The following is a 22,341-nucleotide window of genomic DNA, read 5'->3' on the forward strand; positions in this document are numbered from 1 at the left end:
GCCGACAATGGTCTCCACTGGTTACCTGGACTCACAGAACAGGTATCCAATCAAAACCAGTAGGGGGAGGGGTTTTTGAAGGAAAAAAACATAGGGGAAGCAAGGACACAGAATAGACAGGGACAAAAATCCACAGCACTGACCTCTGGTCTGTAAAGCAGTTTCATTCCAGCAACGTTCAGGAAGGGGAAACTGATCCTAGGTCTGTACACTGAGGCAGATCTTGTGCTGCTTTCTTTTCTTTTTTTTCTTTTCTGTTTGTGAAAGGGGATGAGAACAGCTTCCTGTTCTCTGTGATGTTCCAGCCAGCTGCTGCAGTGACAGTTAACAGTCACAATCCATGAGCAGAAGGTAAGCCCATTGCTTCCATTCTACACAAAAGGACATCTATAAAGAAAACAAACCACACATACAATATTTTATGTTCACACTGTACAGTGATCACTGATTGTAGTCCATTCGGCTTTTAGATTTTAATTTTGACACTATAATAAACATTACAGTCCGTGCTGAAGAGAAAGTGAAAGTATTTGTCGTCATTGTTCATATAAATATTCTGCAAACTCACAACTCCCGCCAAAAAGTTTGATTATAGCAGCACATGGCTATCAGTGATGAGGGCAGAAGCCACACACACACACACACACACACACACACACACACACACACACACACACACACACACACACACACACACACACACACACACACACACACACACACACACACACACACACACACACACACACACGTACAGTATATCCCACAGGGACATTAAAAGCACATTTTCATTTAAAATGAAATTTCACAATTTGCCTTACCCAAATCCTAACCTTAACCTCAACCCTAAACCTAACACTAAATCCCCTTCCCAGTTCCCACTAAACCTAGCCCCCAAATGCCTAATCCTAACCCCAAATCTGCATCTTTTACTAATTGTAACCTTAGCTCTAAACATCTTTCTTAGCCATGTAAATGAACTCCCCACCCAGGTCAATTTTGACAGGTCTCACTATCTTTGTGGGGATGTTTTTTGTCTCCACATCATGGATAATGATACAGAAACACATACAAACAATCAGACCCCAAAGGTCAACCCAACAAAGTTATGACCACCCTCCAGTCCCCGTGATGACCCCTTTTCCCAAATGCTCTGGTTACCCCAAGCGACAGAAGGCTTATCAGCTGTTCCCTCTGCAGCCTTGCTTTATCAGCCTGGCCTAGTTCACACACGAACGAACGCACGCACGCACGAACGCACGCACGCACGCACGCATGCACGCACACACAAATGCACGCACGAAAACACGCACAAATGCATGCACGCACGCACAAATGCACGCACGCACACACGCACAAATGCACACACGCACAAATGCACGCACGCACAAATGCACGCATGCACACACACACACACACACACACACACACACACACACGTTTAAAGGCAATGCACACACGTGTATGCCTCTCTGTTTCTGTCTCTCTCTGTCTCACACACAAACACACACATGCACAAGACCTGGGGAATTAATGTTATGGGGCTTATCAGGCTCCTTAGGGGTCTGGCAGCCACTTCACAGACTATATCTCAGTGCTGGGACCACAGATACAAAACCTACAGTATATGACCAAAGAACTGATGAACAAAGGCTGCTGTGAGAGTGGCAGGTTGCTGGGCTCAGTGACAACCAACAAAACACTGGCTGTCAGCACCAGTCGACCATCAAATCAGTGACAAATTACAGAGTATAATTACACGATTATGTTACCCATTGACAGCATGATGTAGTACATGTATATTCTGAACAGGGCATTAGTTAAATGGCACCCTGGCCTATTTTGATAAGCTGCTTGTATGAGACAGAAATTATGGCTTCTGTTAGGGCAAGTATATGTAATAGTAACATCTATGTAGTAACTATAGGAATGTATAATACATGTAGCATTATAAGCATGTGACTGACATATACTGTATAGATTCTACAGATCAGTATGAGATTTTATGCCTTTACAGGCCAAATTGGTCTAATTATGTTTAAGATTCTACCGGAAAAAAATAGTTATTACTATATACTGATAATCTTGTTTCAAGATTCATGATTTAGTTCACAAGTTTTATTCATTTTATTTTTGAATCATATCTTATGTACAGTAAACGTACATTTATTTGGTTGCAGTTCCTCAACACTGTAGCAATAATAACTGTGTTTCTAGATATGGAGAGAAGCAGTGTATAGGGTTCACATGCCCTAACACCTGCCTGTGATTCACTCTCAACATTAATAAAGGCATTCTTCAGATGGGGGGGCTGGTACATTATAGCCTGTTGGACAGTCAGATATTGTAAATAATTAACTAAATATTTTACATCATCGCTTGTGGGCCGCCATGTTGCCTGTATACCACTGTCGTTGATGATTCATTCATACAAGTTGATACTTGTATTTGTGGTGAAATATCAACTTTTTCTTTTTGAAAGAAAATTACGTCACATACATTTCTTTTACCTGTTTTCCAGACTGCTTTTTAATCAAATGATAAATTGAGTACCAGTACAGTGCAGTGCTCTGCATTTCATGCCACATTTATGCAAATGCACAAGCACAAATGTAGCCAACATCAGGAGTTGAGAATGAGAGGCACATTGCTGACAGACATTTTGGCCTAAATTATGCTGACCTACAAACTCACAACGTGTCGCATCTGCAACGCGTGGTGAGCTTGCAGGTCTGCTATTTTGGGTGTGTGACACCGTTGTGCGGCGAAGCATGATTCAGGCTGTATGGCAGTGGAGTGGACCCTCCTCCGCTCAGGAAGTGGTGCCTCCTAACTGGGCTGTGCTTCCTGTGTGATAACAGACCCAGACACACCGCACCTCCAGCTCACACACGGTCGTAAACACATTATGAACATGCTCTCTCGCTCTCTCTCTCTCTCTCTCTCTCTCTCTCATAAACACACACACACACACACACACACAGCACTGCGGTCAGCTGAAGCGTCATTGGTTCTCGGAAAAGGAATAATCAATATACTGGAGTGGTATGAAAATGACAAATTAATATATACCTTCTCTCCTGCCATTTACTTTTGTCGAGATAATTAAGACCCGAGAAATGATTTGAGAGGGTTATTCACAGCTAGAGCTTAAGCCTCTCCAATTGATCCAAAATGCCGCAGCTCGCTTGGTCTTCAACCAGCGAAAAGTCTCTCATGTCTCCCCCTTCTCCGCTCCCTCCATTGGCTTCCGGTCGCTGCCCACACAGAGTACAAAACTCTGATGCTGGCATTCAAAGCAACCAAAGGTATGGTACCCCCATATCTTGCAAGTCTGATCGAACCCTACAAACCCTCCCACTAAAAACGCTGGAGCAACGCTTCACGTGTCCCAAACTCTTCTCCCTTCTGGCTCCAAAACTATGGAATGCACTTTCCATTGCAATCAGAACTGCAGACTCACTCCCAATCTTCCGCCATAGTCTGAAAACCCACCTCTTCAGACTCCATCTTAGCCCGTAGCACTTGCCGTAGCACTTGCCCTATCCCCGACGACCTTACAGGCGTATGCAAAGGCTCAACTTATGTATATAGCACTATAGTATATATATGCATAGTTTCATTATAGATATTCCACTGTTCATCATCATAATTTTTCGACCACGGTCGAGATCGTGGATTTCACAATATTACGCCAGACTTCCCGGCCCTTCATTGCCATCCCCAGTTCCTGCTTACTGATGCCTGTGTCCCTAGCGATGACATCAGGGAACGACAGTTTTCTACCTCTGGTCTGCTTTGAGGCAGGACTCCAGAGAAGAAGGGAAGATATAACCTTGTCAGCTCTGTAGCAGTGGCCGACAAACTGCAGTGTTCTTCTGAATCGGACTAGTGAAGAAACACGGGGAAGGTTCCACTCTTAGGTTCTTAGCTTATAGATTCATGATGACTTTTTTATACTGTATGTATTACCATGTTTTTGGTTCTTGCTTACTGTAAATCGCTCTGGATTAAGAGCGTCTGCTAAATGCCTAACTTGTAAATTGTAGAAAGGACTGAAAGCATTTGTTCAGGGAGGGACTGAGGTAATATACATGCAGGTGTTCAGACGGCACCATGCCAATGCTATGGTACCCTTTTGCTGTAATTTGACACCTGTGTGTGTGTGTGTGTGTGTGTGTGTGTGTGTGTGTGTGTGTGTGTGTGTGTGTGTGTGTGTGTGTGTGTGTGTGTGTGTGTGAGTGTGTGTGTGTGAGTGTATGTGTGTGTGTGTGTTTGTGTGTGTGTGTGTGTGTGTGTGTGTGTGTGTGTGTGTGTGTGTGTGTGTGTGTGTGCGTGCGTGCGTGCGTGCGTGTGTGCGTGCGTGCGTGCGTGCGTGCGTGCGTGCGTGCGTGCGTGCGTGTGTGTGTGTGTGTGTCAGAGGTCATGGTACACCAGCAATAGAGGGAAGCAGTGTAAACTGTCGCTTTAGCTTCAAGTTAAGCAATCTCCAGCATTATGCTGACGGACAGGTGCATGTATAGAGAGGAGAACAAGGGAGTGTTTATAGAGACTAACAGACTACCGTAGATGTGATGTATGGGTGTCATTCATCCTTGGTCTTATTATATGTTCTGGCAATTTGAAAATTATAGAGTCATGACACCACTTCATGCTGGCTTGCTATTTATTGTTTATTGTACAGCGTGTGACTTTATGTGTATGCTGATGGTCTGGTCTCTTTATTGACAGAGAATTACTTGACCACTACTTGTTTAACCACTTTCACCCTGGTGTCCCTATTTCGGGCATTTCCAATTTTTTGGAAAAGGGTCTAGTAGTGGTTCATGATGTAGGCTACTTCTTCAAAGCTCATGTGATAATCTTCTATCTTAGAAATACTGAAGTGTCTCAGACTCCAGAATTGATCTACGCTACGCTAGAGTGGAACTAGAGCTAAAAACATACTTTGGGGGAGTGATGCACACAGAAGAGGAGTGTGGTGAAGAAATATTGTTGTCCTAAAGTGTGTAGTCCGGCTTTGCATGTCTTGTATTCCCACCTAAACAGTCATGCTGTTGTGAACATGCACATTGTAGCACACACTTCTGAACCATGTACTGCTGCTGTGCATAAGAAGAAGAAAAAAACTATTGCAGCTTCAATGCAATACACATCTAGCCCTCTACACATATGCACGCACACACTTGTGCGAACATGCAAGCGCACACACACACACACACACACACACACACACACACACACACACACACACACACACACACGCACACACAATCTCTCTCTCGCTTTCTTGCAGCGTCAAGTGCCCCCTCTATAACCGCACCCACACCCACACATCCACACACACCCTGCACCCCCCCCCCCCCCCCCCACCCACTCACTCACTCACCCACCCACACACACACACACACACACACACACACACACACACACACACACACACACACACACACGCACACACACGGGCACACATTTAGATGCAGAAACTTCCTTCCTGTTGCTGGTTTGGCCTTTTTTGGAGGCAAGATAAGAGAGTGAGATGTGTGTACGTGAGAGAGAGAGAGAGAGAGAGAGAGAGAGAGAGCGAGAGAGAGAGATTGATCAAACGATGTTCATCTGTGTGTGTGTTTTAGACTCACGACTCATGTCGCATCTCTAACTTTTAGGTTTGTACTAAACACTGTTGCTGTTGCACTTCTCTCATAGCAGGTGTGAACAACTATGTGGCAACTCTCCATCTCTCTCTCTCTCTGTCTCTCTCTGTCTCTCTCTCATTGACACAGGCCTCTCTCTCTCATTTTGGCAGGTTCAGTCACAGACCACAGGACGGTTACTGGCAGCCCCCCCGCTTCCTCATCAAGAGCACGAGAAGCAGAGCGAGCGTGAGCTTCCTGTGACGCCTCTCTCTGGTCAATTAATATTGTCTCATAGCTTCTCTACTGTGGACATATACTGGCTGGATGGAAAGAGACAAACAACACTGCATGCTGGAGTGAACACACTCTTTCGACAAACTTGACTCAAACATTTCACTGTTGTTGGAGAAGAGCTTCGCCCCAACTGGATCTGTTTTTAAGCAAAGACATATAGTGCAGTGGAATCATTGGCCCTGGAGATGCACTCATCATCGTAGAGTGTCTGTTCTTGTGTGCTAAATTTAACCATGCTGCAGGAGACAGAACTCATCTTTGATTTTGCCAGTGATCATGTTAACATGTCACACTCACAGGTAATAAAACCGAGGCCTATAACTGGTGTGGGTGAAACTTTGAGTGAATGTGTGTGAGCGGAAGTATGCACTCAGGTGCATTTTGATTGATGCATTGAATCTGTTTTTTTTTAATTTTTTGTATCCTGTTTCGTAGCTGGAGGGGCACCCCGCTTACCCGGCAGTGCTCGTTGAACAGGTATCCGAAAGACACCTGCTCTCGTACTCTGGACTGACTTGTGAACAGTCCTACATAGACTGCCACCAGCTTCTGCAGAAAGGTAAGCATTCATCTTTACATTCTTTGTGTGCCACTGCCTATCAGCATTTGACAGCTGAAGTTCACTCACTTATGGAAAGTTACACTGTAAAATCATCTATGATAATTAAGGCATGAAGTCGATTCTACAAATGCCTTCTAAATCTGCTGTAAGGGTCCATTTGTACACTCTCTGAGTTAAATTGGTATTTCACTTAAAAAACACTTCCTTTCCTTTCAACATACTCAGGCTTTTGTGTAGAGTGTAGACTGTGGACCTCAAACTGTTTTTAAGTTGCTTGATTCAGTATTTAAAAAATTGATATTAATTCATTATAATATCCTACCAACTATTCATGCACACCTCAAATGTTATAGTGACAGGTGCGTAGTACAACCAGGAAGAGCCAAATGCTCACAAAGAGATCTATGAGATCAAATCAAAGAAAAAGTACCTACACTCTGTCTGGAACTTGCAAAAAGGATGCTCTTTATTAAATCGACGTTTCTGCCTTCATCAGGACAATCATGTTTTGGGAGTAAAGAATAATGAATAATGAAAAATAAAGAATACAATGAAAATGTATAAATAAAAATGTAATTGAAAAAACTAAAACAAAAAAACACTCACACACTAGAGGGACAATATCAGTCACTAGAAGCAGGAATGTGTGTTTTTAATTAAAAATAAGTTTGAAGTTGGGTTTATAGGAGGGGGTGTGTCTGATGAAATGATGAAACAATTTCAAAACCGTTTGGGGTGCACGCAAAAACCAGAGTAGGCGTTAAAATTACCCCAGGAGTGTTTTAAAGTGAAATACCCCTGAACATCATAAACACAATATCTCCCCTGACCAAGCAATGATTCTTTGAAGAATATAGTACAGGTCTGCCCTCCCACACAGGAGACCTAGTTTCAAATCTCAGGTAGAAAAATAAATGTACGGCTTTGCAGCTGGGATTTTTGCTTTGCACAGCAGTGGATCTACAAGCTCACAAGCCCACAGTTTGTGAGCTTGTAGATCCGCTATTTTCAAACAATATTGAAAAAAAATTGGAATATATTTTTTAAACATTTTAACAGCATGTTAAAATACACATGTACATGCACGGGGTCCCTGGCACAAAATATTTTCAAATGAGGGCCAGTGTTTGGGGGCCCTTCCAAAGTTTGAGAATCACTGGTGTACAGGTTGACTCACAGTAGCACCTTTGTTTTGTGAGGCAGACCAAAGGTACAGTGGGAGGACAGTGAGTTCAGCTAAAGCCATGTTTGGTGTGGTGACTGGAGGAGATAGGGTTGCACGGTGCGCATGCGCAGTGAGAGCCGTCAGTCGCACATGATGAACCACCCCCTCCCCAGAAACATTCAGGAAGTAGAACATAACAACGTAAAGCAGACCGTGGAAAAAGTTAATGATTTTCTATGATCATGAAGATGTAGATGGATATGTCCACTACTACCATGGCTCGATACTCGCCGATGCTGGGCATTAAAAGTAAGTTTTGTCCTGCCGCCGTCATCGTGTGTTGTTCGGGCAGAGCTCATGGTGTGGAACTGTCCGAAGTTGTTTGGCTGGCAAACGTTAGCTCGCTAACGTGTTGTTGGAAAAAGCGACACCGTTTTTTATCAAAACACTTCGAACACGTCGAACTAATCGCACACACATCGGGTGCAAAGATACTTTGCGTAACTCTTTAAAAGAGTATTTTTCTTATTGTTTTTGTTTAATCGGATCGCCGACTATTGCACAGACACACGTCACTGTGCCAAAGGTAAACAACTGCTAACATATGTTGCTGTTGGCGACATTGATGTTCTCTCACTGTGTGTGTGTGTGTGGGGTCATAGTTGTTGGTGTGTCTGTTGAATGTAGCTGGCTGTTGGCTTCAGACGCACTCAGTCTCCAACAAATTAAATGCCCTCGATTTAAACCTGATGATGATCCTCCTCCACCTGTTGCAGGGTTGATTTGCTTTTCTCTTTTCTCCTGTCTGCTCTGTAGTGGAACCATGTGAGAGTGGAGAGGAGGAGACCATGGAAACGCTGGTTGCTGCGGATTCACTGCTCGACATGGACTCCCCCGACACCCTCTCCCTGGAACAACAGCACTACTGTTAGTCTGTCCGCTCTGTATATGCTGCACAATACAGCCTAAAGATAAAAATGTACTAACTATTAGACCACAGAACCCCCCCCCCCCCCCCCCCCCCCACACACACACACACACACACACACTATTTTGGGTATGTCTTTATCGTTTTGAAAATAGCTGATCTTTGTGAGCTTTTAGGAAGCACATCCCAACCTGTGATGTGACAAATTCTGACAATATAGTTGAATCTGATTCTGTCCATCAGTGTTTAGAAATTAGAACATTAAAAAAATATATTTTAAAAAATAGGACTTAACTTAGTGGTTGAGCACCATTTTCAACAGTATTCACTCACCCATGGCCTCTACAGGTTTTCTTTTCTCGTGAAGGACATGCAACTGATTGTGCTGTGCAATCTTCTACTAGACATTACAGTGGGCTGCTCACTAATTACATTTGCTTATGGCTCCCTCTCCTTCTAGCTCAGATGTTTTTATCGTCACTGGGCAATGTCATCAGTACTCCTGTTACCCAGGTGACTGTGTCCGCTGAGGGATTTGTGGGAGCTGTTGACCAGTCCCAGTGGCACATATTGCCAAAGGAGACTGTCGGATTGCAACAAACCAAGAAGAAAGGTCAGTTATTTATTTCCTGGCTTGATGGTGAGCAATTTGAAAACAATATGGATTTTATTTCATGTAAATGACATGCTTGCTCTTTGTCTGTTCAGTAAAGAAATCTCGACATCGGAGGGCGGAATCGCCGACCCCTGACATCATTGTGAGGAAGGGCAGATACAACAAAGGTATAATCTAAGATCAGCTCAACTTTATTCATTGTGTTAAAGCATCATGTGAAGTAAAGCTGCATGAATGCAGCATATTACAACTGTACCTGACAGGAGTAGATGGAATAAAACTGTATCCCCATGAAGAAAAAGGTGTAACGTCTGCAGATGGAATCATCTTGCTCCTTTAACATGAATAAATTAGTGGAGAAACAAATGCAGATGCTTCCAGGTGTGCCGTATGATACAGTTAAGCAAACATCCCATCATGCTTTGTGGCATGTATAAAAATGCTGAGCAGGCCCACCTGGCCTTGATTTTGTATCAAGAATGCTATAGGAAAAATATCTACGTGACTATGAAGAGTTGTTGGATGGATGGGGTGTTGGTACATGGATTACAGTTCTCAGTCTCTTCTCTCTAGGAGGAAATACACTGTTCCTGTGGCAGTTCCTGATGGAGTTACTGCAAGATCCAAAGTCCTGCCCTCGATACATCAAATGGACCAACCCCCACACAGGCATCTTTAAGCTGGTGAACTCTAAGGCAGTGGCCAGACTATGGGGCAAACACAAGAACAAGCCTGACATGAACTACGAGACCATGGGCCGAGCGCTTAGGTTAGACCAATGCATGCTTATGCTATCATATCATTATAGTAAATATAACATTGGAGGCTTTCTTAGTATGCTCAGAAGTGAAGTGTTCACTAACATACGGTTGCCAACTTGCCATAGTGGGTGCCGTGTCCACTCGCCACATTACTAACCCTCTCCCTAACCACACGCAAAGCCACCTAGTCGGAGTAATGGGATGTTATAGTGGTACTGCAACTTACCACTTGTGATGATACTAAGGCGTAAATTCTATATGGCTATGGTCATTAGAATGACAGATAATTCAATGCCTTTAATGACACAGTTGGCAGTATGATGTGTAGGTGTTAAGTTAATCTCCACTTAGTCAGACATTTATCCACCACACTTTGTTTAAGCACTGTGCCAGCGCAGGAGAAAAGTCTGGTGGAATCTATTATTCAGCTCAGGGAGTGGAATTAAATGTCTTGGGTTGTTTGTATTTCTGGAAACCATTCACAGTTGTACACTGGGCCATTCAAAATAGTGAGCGGGGGAGTGTTATTGTGGAATCCATACAGTATGCATGGGAGACTGTCCCTGATATGGCAGAGTGTGACAGCCAAATTGTCACAAGCGATAACTCGATCCAAATATATCCACGATGTGGGTAGCTTGTTAGCATTAGCTAGATGGCTGTTGTTGCATTGTGCATTGTTACTGTTGTGGTATTTAAAATGTGTGGCACAGAAAGCAAAATGAGGGTTTTGCTGACAGATTATGTTCGAGACAATGGCAACAATCAAGTGTTCAGTTTGTGTTTGTTAATCCCGCTCATCTGTGTACAAATGCTGTAGGTATTACTACCAGAGAGGCATCCTAAACAAGGTGGAGGGCCAGAGGCTGGTCTACCAGTTCACCTCACTGCCCCAAAACATGATATACATCACAGATGGAGATGGGATCAAAGAGGAAAACGACGACCATGGCGTCTACAGTGGCGGCGAGGAGGACATGAGCGACAACCCCGAGGACAGCTCTTGTTCAAGCGGCCAGTCGCTGGACGATGTAGACTCTTGCCAAACGGAGAAGAAGACCTCATCCGGCTCCGCACGGGCCTCAGCCAACCAGCGGGTCAGGACGAAGCCACGCTCCCAGACACAGCGAGGCACTGTCCTGAGGCCTGCAGTGAACAGCCTCATCCAGCAGCAGCACCTGCCCATTGTGTCTGCAGAGATGCTGCGGACACTCCAGAACCTGCAGAGGGTCCAGTCACTGCAGCCTGCGGGCCACGCCTCCGTCTTCAAGACGGCCCAGTTGCTGGGGAGCCTGTGCGAGCGGCAGGCCGCTGCAGAGGTGGCTTTGGACTGTAAGAGAGGGGGAGGGAGGCCCACTGCGCCCGCCATCAAAGTTGAAGAGGAGCCATACTTGGGACAGACCACGACCTACCTGGGGGACCTAATGCCCTTCTCCAGCTCTGACCAATATAACTGATACCCCACATGCAAACACACAGACTCAGGACCAATCAGAGAGAAAGAGGAAGCCGCACCTTGTTGTCATGACAATCTCTGCAGACTGAGGCCCAAATGTATGAAGTGTTCCTTCAAGTAGGAGAACTGATCTAGGATCTGATTTTCCCACTTTTTTTTCCTCTTTTCCTTTTTATAGATCTTTATGACTAAGACGGTGACGGGAACCTTTGTTAGTAATCCTAGATTGGCACTTCCTCTTCGGGATGTCCGGAACAGAACACAGCATTCTAATTTTCCCTCTTAATGAGAATTTAATAGCCTTGGAGCTTTGTGTGTGCAGTGTGCACACAGGGATGCCTTATGACATTATTATTTCAGCTCTGCGTCGTTTTCTGTAATTGTCATTAGGGCTGGGTGACCAAATAATATATATATAATAATAAGATATTGTGATTTAGTACTGTTTGTGACAACATTATTTTCATTTTTTGTCAAGATTTTTCAAAAATAGCAGATCTTCAACCTCACATGTCGTAACGCGATGCGTTGTGAGCTTGTCCATGATCCATAGACTATTTTTGAAAGGGTAAAGTGATTAAAACCAGGAAAAGACAACACTTATGCCATTATGATATTAGGACATGCAAAATCACAGACAGTATCTAGTTTCATATCACAATATTAATACATTGTTAAGCTGCCCAGTCCTAACTGTCGTCTACCTTACCAAAGACAGTAATGCACTGGAATGTACGGCCTCTACAGAGACTCAATACACCTGCTTCTTGCACTTACGCTCCGCTGTAATGGAGCTAATTTCCTAAACAATACACTGTTTTTTTTCTTCCTCAGTCTCTAGCTCTCTCTTTCATTCCTCTACCTTAAAAAGAGCTTTGCACTAATGTTTACTCCTGCTGTTGCCTTTCAAAGTGCCTCAATGTCTCTGTCAGCTCACTCTGATCCTCCTGTTTCAGTTTTTTGTAGTTAATGTATGGTTATTGAGGGAACAACATTCCATATTATAAAATGTATTATATAAAAATCTATTCCTATGTTGAGTACGTAGGTGAAACTGAGGGTTCGTTGTCATTTATTGAATTCAGTTGAAGGCGCTGTTTATGTACGTACATACATACAGTATGTCAGATGTACCTTAAGTGGATGCAGATCCATTCTTAGTTGACAATCAGTTTTGAGAAATTCTCATAGCATTTCAGTTATCTACAGTGCCTTTTGAAAAATGTAATTGCTGTTAAGTCTTTGTGAAACACACTGTTTAGTTGTAACTGTTATGGTCTGCTTATGTAGGCCTGTAAAGTCTTGTCCTGTGTGTGTATAATCTATTGTATATTATATACATTTATGAAAATGTTTGACTTTGTGCCTTGCTGCCATTTTATTCCTCAGGATTGTAATACTTAATTTTGATGCACAAGCTTTGTTTCACCTTCTGAACTTAAGTGGTCTATGCAAGGAGTGAAATGGTTGGCCCCATAATGAAATTGAGGTCAGCTATTTTCCCTTATGGTGAATTTGTCTAGAATATACTTAAAATTCCTCCCCTCTGTGTTATCTTATGCAACAACTGTGCCTCACTTCATTTCCAAATAAAGCATTTTATTGCTTTGCTTTATCGTGGAGGTCTGATATTTTTGTCAAATGAATGTGTTTTTTGGAACTTGGGAGCAGAGATAGCAAAGTTGTTCCATTTCTGTTTTTTCTGTCATGCAATTCATGAGTTAAAAAGTTTTTTTTAAATACTATATTCACATAATAAAAGTTTTAATTTTGTCATATTCTGAGTCTTTAGTAATTATACCAAAGTGGTGTGTGAGTCATGATTGAAATCAATTTAGACGGAGTGAATGAACTTTTGTTTGATTATTTTGAATTATTGTAATAATGGCAATGCAGTTTATTAAATTGTATTTTGGATTGATTTTCTTTTCAGGCAAAGGGTTTGTAAAGAACTTGTTATTGTCAATCTCATCCACAAAGAGATCCACAATGATTTTCAACAACACAATATTATAAACATTAACCTTTATCCTCTAGATAAGCTACAATGATGTTAATATAATACATCATAAAAAAATATTTTTCCAATGTTTCGGCAACAAGTTGCCTTCTTCATACCCTGAAGAAGGCAACTCGTTGCCAAAACGATTTTTTTTATGGCATCGTGACTTCGAGCTGTGCGGCCTCTTTCCTTTCTTAGTCAAAGTTTTATCTCCTGCGGTCAGCACCTCCCCACTACTGGTGTGCGCTCCTACCTTTTTGTTTGTTCGAATATAATACATCATTCCATCACCCTTACAAGTACATTTGGTTTCATTTGCACACTCTTTGTAGATAAATGAATAGGATTTTAGTAGTGTGTGGTCTGTCACTCCTACATCAGATCAGATCTACGTCAATAGTAATCTAGTATAGTAATCTCAGTTTATATCAGTAAGATGCCCTGAGGGCGAGAAGCGATCTCGCCCTAAAGGGCTGAAACAGCAGAGCTTCTTAATACGGCAAAGTTGAGAAGCAGGAGTTAAACTATTCATCTGGTGTCAGTGAGGTCAGATGTAGAGTTGCTGGCCGGCTCCATATATGCAGATCTAGTATGTCAAATGATGAGGTCAGTATTGTGATCTTCAGATATGGAGATCCAGGTGATGATAGTCAGCTCCACATATGGAGATCCATGTGTTGTACCAACTTGGTTAATTTGCAAGTGTGACTCACGTCGCGGCAACCACACTGGTTATCATGAGACTGTCACTATATAGCCATATGACATTCCCATACAGAATGGGCTTAATATTGATGACATCAGGGATCTCCATATATGGGCAAAACAGGGAACAGGGAATGCCCATATATGGACCTTGTAATGTCACAAGGGCCCTGGGTTACAGGGGGTCCCCAGGAAAATATGTTAGAATATAGAATCACAATCAGTTTAACCACTTAATTCATGTACAAGTACAAACCGTACATGAAAATAGCCGATCTATAAGCTCACAACATGCCACGATGCGACCTGTTCTGAAAAGTTGTAGAATGTAGATGATGATCTGCTAAGAATCTGGACTAGTATTTTTGAAACATTTCACAACACAAATCTTGCCAGATCCCTGAAAACAAAGACAAACAAAAAACAGTTGAGGTCCTTCATGAATAAGTTTGATGATTATTATTAACCACTGAAGTAGATGTACATTCACACTGTGACTTCTGCTACTACACTACTCCTCCAGGTCGGTAGATGGCAGCGTTGCAGTGGCTGGTATGTGTCGACAGCCCTCCATTGTGTGTTGCTGTGCGCGCGCGTGTGTGTGTGTGTGTGTGTGTGTGTATGTGCGCGTCCTGGTGTTCGGCGTGTCCGGCGTGCGCGTGTGTGTAACTAGGGGTTTGTTATCATCACGTTTCGCCTTCGGTCTTCTCGTCTAGAACTTTCTGGTTTACAAAACGTGAAACACTGACAGTAATAAACAACACATGGCTACCGAACGGTAGGTCGCACACACTGTCACACAGTAAAACACAACATTTCCATGCGTGTGTGTCTGATATTCAAGAGAAATAACGGTGGCTTCTCATCATTTCAGCAGTTTCCCCGACAGCTTCATTGATGAGGATCCACACAGAGCTCTGGAGGTAAACATTAAGGTTTAACGTTGCATAACCGTCTATAATATGTGTGTTAGTTGAAAACATGACCGTCGTCAGACCGTGGGATCAATACGGTACTCTGTAATGTCTGCTGTAGGTGATGTTTACAACGTTATCACTTTTGACACCATGTTGTTGCTAGCTGGCTACGTTAGCAGGTTAGCTATAGCATCAGTCATCCAGTGATAGTTCTGTTTTAATGGTGAGCTGAGAAGGGGGAAAGAGAGACACACAGAGAGACATTATGTATAAATGTCCTGTGAAACCTGGGAATATGCCTGCGAAGGGGCGGTAATTTACATCCTTCTAGCTTCTAGTTTAGCTTAATGTTAATGTCATTAACCTACACTACACCTTTCTGTCTGTTTATAATATTATGTTCAGTACCGATGGCTTCGTAAATGCTCGCAAAATACACTAATGGTGTGCATTTCATACACTTATCCAGGGCATCATAAGAACATCAGTAAGCTTTCTGTTATCAGAAAATATGCTCAAAGTGAAACTAATGTATTTCTTATCTGCCACTGACTGGCAGTCCTGACTCTGCCTTATTTTTCCTCAGTAGTCCATTTATAAAAGGCATAGTATGCAACTTTGCATTTGTTACATAACACAACAATACATTATTATATTATTTCTACCCATAATTTCCCTTATAAGTTCCCTAAGTTATCACTATCAGCCATTATGTGGTGGTGGTACCTTGTAAGCAAAAGGATGCACAGCACACTCCTTGAGGTTTGATTGATTGAAGTATTTATTAACAGTTTGCAGAATTACAGTACATTTCAAGCACAACTCAATACAAAAACTGTTAACTGTGAACGAAACCATAAATTACACTTGTTTACAAGAGGGTCCACCGTTTTCAATTCATCATAACATTTAGAGATGTACAAATATACACTTCTATATAGACAAAAACAGTAACTCATCATAAAGGAGGTTTATTATAGCCGCACACTCATAGCTGCCAATGCATACGTTTTAATGAGGACACAGAGACACCAACGTTTCGGACAGATATTACTGCCTGGTACCTTGTACTTGGCAGAAAAATATATTTTTGTTTTTCGTATTGGTTGCCCCAAAACATCCCTGTCTAGTGTCTACCAAAACAAACGTGGATAGGGCAGTGTGTTCCTGTAGGTATTGGTAAACACAACCACACTACTCCAGTGGCTGATAACGGCTGGTATGGAGGGAAATTATTTTGTAAAATTATCTTTTAACAACTATAACCGATAATTGGTTGTGTGGATAAAATGGGACAAGACCCTTTGCCCTATATTTTTGTCCATGCTAAACCCCTTAATTATCCCTAAACTTCTTTGCCTTTTTATTTTTACCATTTTTAAAAACATTTTTTAATATTTCAACTAGCCGATCTACACGTTGTGAGCTTGTAGATTGGTGATTTTAACTTCAAAAAAGATTTTCAAAAAAGTAAAAAAAAAATATGTTTAGGGATATGGGGTTTAGAATGAAGGAAAATGGAGCCCTGTGAATTCAACCCCTTTCCAAACCCTACTTCATATTTAATAGTTATGACATAAATTACATAAATAATCACATAACCAGTAAATAGATTTGCTATTTGCAACATATCGTCTCTGTTGGGTGGAGACCTCATATACAGTATCTAAAACTGTTACTTTCAGGACAAAACAATCATAACTAAAATCGTGTTTCGAGCTTGTGGATCTGATACTTTTGATGCTTTTGTGTCATGCTGTAGAAGGATCAAGTATGGCGTTAATTTACAAACAAAAAGTATGTTAGAACATGGAGATAGGAGGTTTCTGCCTGATAGCGAACGATCTACAAGCCAGATGTTTTCTTCCAGGAGCTCAACGAGGCCTTGCAGGGGGACTTGCAGGGGGACTGTGTGACTGCTGAATGGTTTTGCCAACGTGCCTATGCCCACATACTGCTCAAGAACTACAGCTGTAAGTTGGATCCACCTCAGATCCAAGCCTGATTAACCAGATACACTTTTCTGTGTTCCCTTTTTTTCTTTTTGAGTGACAGTGCTCAGACTGGGAAATGTGTTTACTTTAGTCTACCGACCACAATTGCTGATGGGTAAGTTGCCAGACACTTAGACTTTTAGAAAGGGTCTGCGTTGTTTTCAGAGCAGGACAATAGCTGCCCACCAACGTGGCTGCTAGTTCAATCAGTCTTATTCAACAGCAGTCAATATTCATCAACATTGGCTGCTGCCTTGTGCTTTTCTTTCTCATCTTACCTTTGTATTTATTTCACATTGTATGTCACATTTCATCAACAAGGCAATTCAAAGCACTTTACAATATAAAGGATTAAGACATTAACCATTTAAACCATCTATACTTAGTAAACTCATAATTCTGTACTTGATCTGCTAATTTTTCAATCTACACCGAAACCTTTTGTGCCAGAAATAGCCGATCTACAAGCTTGCATCGTGTCGAAACATGTTGTGAGCTTGTAGATCGGCTATTTCTGTCTGAATGTTCCCTCCAGGATTGGGATGCGAGGGTTCAAGTGATTCAAGACACAAAGCATTAAGAGTGCAATAAAACAAAACATTTAAAGGACAACTTTAGTTTTTTTAAACCAAGGTTCATGTTTTAGGTTGTTATTAGAGAAAGTAAAATATGAGAGTTAATTTTTATTTATTTGCTGCTTTCTTTCGTTTTAGGGATTTTAGCTGTTTTTCATAGGGAGGCTGGGGCATTCGAGCATGGGGCTAAATGTGTATTTTTTTACAAAATGTTATAGTGATTTATTTTTTTATTATTTACTATAGTCCTACTAGACCCCAATAAATTACATCTGGCCTCAAAAGATCACGGGATCTACTGAATGTGACAAAGTGACATATTGAGCCTATGACACAGTGTGGCTTCCCCCCAGTAGGCCTCCTTCACATTCAGTAGATCCTGTGATCTTTTGTGGCCAGATGTAATTTCTTGGGGTCTAGTAGGACTATAGTAAATAATAAAAAAAGAAATCGCTATAAAACTGTGTAAAAAAATACATATTTAGCCCCATGCACGAATGCCCCCGCCCCCCTGTGAAAAACTGCTAAAATCCCTAAACCGAAAGCAAGCAGCACATGAAAAAAAATCAACACTCATCTTTTACTTTCTCTAATTACAACCTAAAACATGAACCTTGGTTGAAAAAAACTAAAGTTGTCCTTTAAATAACTCAAATTAAAACGGAAAGATTACAATAAAATGACATTACTTGATGAGTGAGCTTGTGTGCCTGTTGTCTCTGTCACTCTGCAGGTGGGGTAGATGATGCCAAGAAAGCGCTGCAGCTGAATCCCAGCCTTTTTGTTGCCTTAATGCGAACAGGGTACGTGGCATAACATTTGAAAAATAATCTTAATTTAATGTCTAGAGTGGGGGTCTGACATTAAATGGTTGCTCGATTGCCCGGGGCGCATTTGACTGGCACTGGCCTCACAATCCCCGCCTATCGGTCGGGAGGGAAAGTGTTAATGGGTTAAATAAAATCACTGAGGCACAGTGCACACATATACATCACATCATCAAGTACACACAATTATATCAATTGTCTAATGTTTTTCAGTTTAATTGCCTGATGCACACAATTGGTAGTTGTAACTTGTTACATTTCAATTGGTCAGGTTGCGAACAAGAATCAGATTCACACAGATTGTGTACACATACGCACACAATCCGAGGCATGGTGTCGCATGCAAAAGAATAAAAAACTGCAAGCTAACATGTAAGTGGATTCAATGCACTGTTAGCTTGTAGGTTATGCGGTGCGGTTGCAGATTTGATGATGCAATTACTTGGTGATGCTGACTGAGTCTGGGTACAATACGGATGGAAATGACACTCATGTGCGGCTACAACAAAGCGTTTCTGTTTTTTTGCCGACGCGTCAAGTTGCAGCCGCTCGCGAGCATCATCCTATATACGGCAAGATTTTCAGATTTTCATTATGCTTTATGTAGCATGTGACATGTGAAACTAGGGGGTTTTCATGATTTTCATGATCCATTTCAAGCATTAGTTTTGCACAAAAAACACTCCTTGGGCTAAAAACCACTAGTCCCTCCCTAACATTTTAGTCTATTTTTTTTATTTGTTGATGAAATTGTCAGTATATTTAGTCATAGTAAGTTTTAGTCATCATAGCTTAGTTTTTATTTAGTTTTTGTCAGTGAAAAAAGGTACTCGACGGATATATTTTGTCATAGTTTTAGTCAACGGAATCAACACTGGTTCCTTCCTCCTCTATGTATGTGGTGGCTGGTCATTCAGCTTCTGGGTTAAACAGGCAGCAGGGCCGGACAACAAGGCAATGTCACACAGAATGTTCTGAAGTTTATTAACCGACTAAGACCTGAGGCAGATTCTACAAATGCCTTCTAAATCAGTAGCTCTCAAACGTTTTCGTGCCAAGAACCACTATAATGATATGTATTTTTGAGAACCACTGTTCTAAATCCCAAGAGTTTTCTGAAAAACTTGTGTTGATATATAGCTAAACAAAATAATGACGCAGTTGCTTTCCCAGTTTTAATGGATTAAACACAGAGAGAATATATTCAGTATATAAGATATGAGTTATGACAGAAAGAAGCAGGGTGGCATATGGATAAGCACAAACACAAGAAAACATGTTCTTCAAGGAAGATGAATTGCTCTTCAACGGTTGCATCCCGTATCCTTGACCATGCAGGGTCCTGATAAAGCAGTGCTCATGGTCGACAAGAACATATCAATACAGATACTGGGATATGCATCATTCTGATACTGGGGTGCAGGTCAAACCTCTAATATATTATAACAGTATCACTGTCTGTGTGTGTGGGGGGGAGGTGTGGCTTTAAATGTTTGCATGCTCTATTGAAGGTACAATCTGTGTTCTAGTAGTTTGAATTATTAATACATTTTTATCTTTATATATACAGTGTATGTAGAGAGAGAAGTTGCCTGAAGTTATCCAACTGAAGTCAGGCATATCAGATCTATATCTTTTCTATATCTGCATGTCTGATGTAGCCATGCCCAAGGTTGGATACTGAGGGCAAGAAGGAAGGCCGGGGGATAATTTGTTTTATCTCATGCCCATAGACGGCACTTTTACTTACTTTGCATTATCATTGTAACGGCACTATTTCTTTCTGTTCTGTCATTCCTCTTATGCAGTTAGTCAAAATTAAGGATGTCCTGTTGTTGTCCTGGGACAATAAAAACAGCACCTGGGACGCAAAGATAGTTTCTGGGTCTCTGGGACAATACTGGGACAGTACAGTAGAGGAGCTTATCGTTCGCTATAAATAAAGTTATTACATTTTTATAGGAAGGTGGTCATCTTGTTGTCCGGGCCTGCTGCCTGCATGACCGAGAAACGGCAGTGGAAAGTAACTAAGTACATTTACTCAAGTCCTTTTTACTGGAGTACTTCCAAATTTCTACTCCACTACACCTCAAAGGCAAATATTGTATTTTGTCCTTTATTCTACTATAATTATTTGAAAACTTTGTATATATTTATATATATTTATTTATATTTTGATTATCTAAGCTTGTAGAGGATTTCTATACATTTTATACATTTGAAAACTTGTGAAATGGGACCTTCTGCATAATTAGTACTTTTAACATTGGTACTTTTAAGTACATTTTGATGCCAATACCTTTCGTCTTTTACTGAAGTAAATCTTGAATAGTGATACCAAACTTGTACTTGTAACAGACTATTTCTACAATAGGGTAGAAATTGTACTTCTTCCATCACTGCAGAGAAGTAATCATCACACGAGTGCTTCCACACACACAGTCAATTAACCCATTCAGGCCTGACGTCGAAATATAAAAAAAAAAGTTTTCTAAATCATGACAATTTTCGGAAAGATTTGAGGCACATTTTAACGATTCTTCAAAAATAGCAGACCTACAAGTTCATAGCGCGCCACTCGGTGGCGCGCTATGAGCTTGTAGATCTGCTATTTTTCAATAGCTAAATTATAACAATGTTTAAAACACCAAAAGGGGTTCCCGCCCCAAAATGGGTTAATGGTTAATGTGGTTAACCGCTAACGTGACATGGATGCGTTCCACGTCTCAATGGGTTATAGAGACCCCATGTGAAGGCATGGAAACCCTGCAGTCATTAACACGCTTGCATTAAACAGTTTGTACATACAAAGATATTATTAATATGCACGCATTCCTTTCATCACATCTACAAAGCCGCACATTCTCCTGATTGCGGTTTTATAAGTCAATCGTTGTGAAACAGCGTGGCTCGCTATGGATGGATTTATAAATACTCTTAAACATCCATTTGTATATTGGTACTTGTCTCGGCTCCTCCAGATTTAAGAGCGTTTTATTATTTGTCACTCACTCTATAGGTACAGTGTACTACTGTACACGTTGCAAAATGTCTAATGACAGCTAGGTCATTAGACCTGTCAGTGAGGAGAATGGCAAAGAAAAAGTGCAATTTCATCGATTTTTGTTGCATCGGCGGACTTCTCCAACAGCAGGAGAACAGCTGTCATTATGCATTACCAGTACGCAGGCTTGTGAATATTTATAGCTTCCGTACCATTAATTCATCACATGCACATGTAAGCCATCATCGCTGTGATATTTATGTCCTCAATTGCTCCTTGAATGTCAAAAGGATGATCAATAATTAATTGCGCTTATATTGAAACTGATTTTTACAAATGGCTTCACAGTGTAAAATAAATAAGTGGTGGGTGTGTGAGAGATGGACTGATGGGTTACTTAGAGGAGGCACCAGTAAGGACCTAAAGATGAGAATAATGTACATACTGTATGAACTCAAACCGAATTGAACTGAATGTTAAAATACACATTAAGGTCCTTTCAAACGGGCAGCGATATACTTTACGCACGCATTGTCACGGTGATTGCATCGTGCCCCTCATTGTCTCATTGAAAATAAACTATAGGCGCGTTAAATCGCTTTCCGTTTGAAAGGCCCTTTAGAACCATCAACGGTCGCTGTTATCCGCTCCGTCTTTTGGTTAGTGTGTGGACAGACAAACTCCAATTGTATCTCCAGACGTGAATCTTACCAAACGATTTGCAGCCACCATGTTTGGTGCATAGGTTTGGTCCATGTTTGTTTCCCCCCCCGCTTTCGCTTGCACAATTCCAGTGGTGGCATGTACATGTTCTCAAGTACTGAGGAATTTTACTGGATTATTTTCAAATACTTTTATTTATATACTAGGGCAGTTAGTCCAATCCCTACCTGTGGGCC

At 41.5% G+C, this 22,341-nt stretch overlaps 2 protein-coding genes across 5 annotated transcripts in view; both read left to right on the forward strand.

Moving 5' to 3' along the window:
* The first annotated feature begins 5,930 nt into the window (after positions 1 to 5,930).
* Positions 5,931 to 13,191, forward strand: LOC306943394 (ETS-related transcription factor Elf-1-like). Of its 3 annotated transcripts, XM_079529688.1 has the most exons (7): positions 5,931 to 6,229; positions 6,366 to 6,489; positions 8,474 to 8,584; positions 9,046 to 9,198; positions 9,294 to 9,368; positions 9,775 to 9,970; positions 10,783 to 13,191. In XM_079529688.1, exons 1-7 carry the CDS (start codon positions 6,164 to 6,166, stop codon positions 11,417 to 11,419), a joined length of 1,362 nt encoding a protein of 453 aa, XP_079385814.1. In that variant the 5' UTR covers positions 5,931 to 6,163; the 3' UTR covers positions 11,420 to 13,191. The 3 variants fall into 3 exon arrangements, with proteins under 3 accessions (XP_079385814.1, XP_079385815.1, XP_079385816.1); XM_079529689.1 differs by lacking the exons at positions 5,931 to 6,229; positions 6,366 to 6,489 and adding an exon at positions 7,809 to 7,966; XM_079529690.1 differs by lacking the exons at positions 5,931 to 6,229; positions 6,366 to 6,489 and adding an exon at positions 7,990 to 8,243.
* Positions 13,192 to 14,747: 1,556 nt separating this feature from the next.
* Positions 14,748 to 22,341, forward strand: part of sugt1 (SGT1 homolog, MIS12 kinetochore complex assembly cochaperone) — a 42,037-nt gene continuing 34,443 nt past the window's right edge. The window contains exons 1-4 of one of the 2 annotated variants that reach the window (XM_079529186.1): positions 14,748 to 14,903; positions 15,000 to 15,048; positions 16,913 to 17,015; positions 18,345 to 18,414. In XM_079529186.1, the coding sequence (XP_079385312.1) occupies positions 14,890 to 14,903; positions 15,000 to 15,048; positions 16,913 to 17,015; positions 18,345 to 18,414 (236 nt within the window). In that variant the 5' untranslated portion in view covers positions 14,748 to 14,889. The remainder of the gene's footprint in view (positions 14,904 to 14,999; positions 15,049 to 16,912; positions 17,016 to 18,344; positions 18,415 to 22,341) is intronic. The other variant, XM_079529187.1, reaches the window with a different exon arrangement.

The sequence above is a fragment of the Electrona antarctica genome (assembly GCF_951216825.1).
Source record: "Electrona antarctica genome assembly, chromosome: 19".
Taxonomy (NCBI): domain Eukaryota; kingdom Metazoa; phylum Chordata; class Actinopteri; order Myctophiformes; family Myctophidae; genus Electrona; species Electrona antarctica.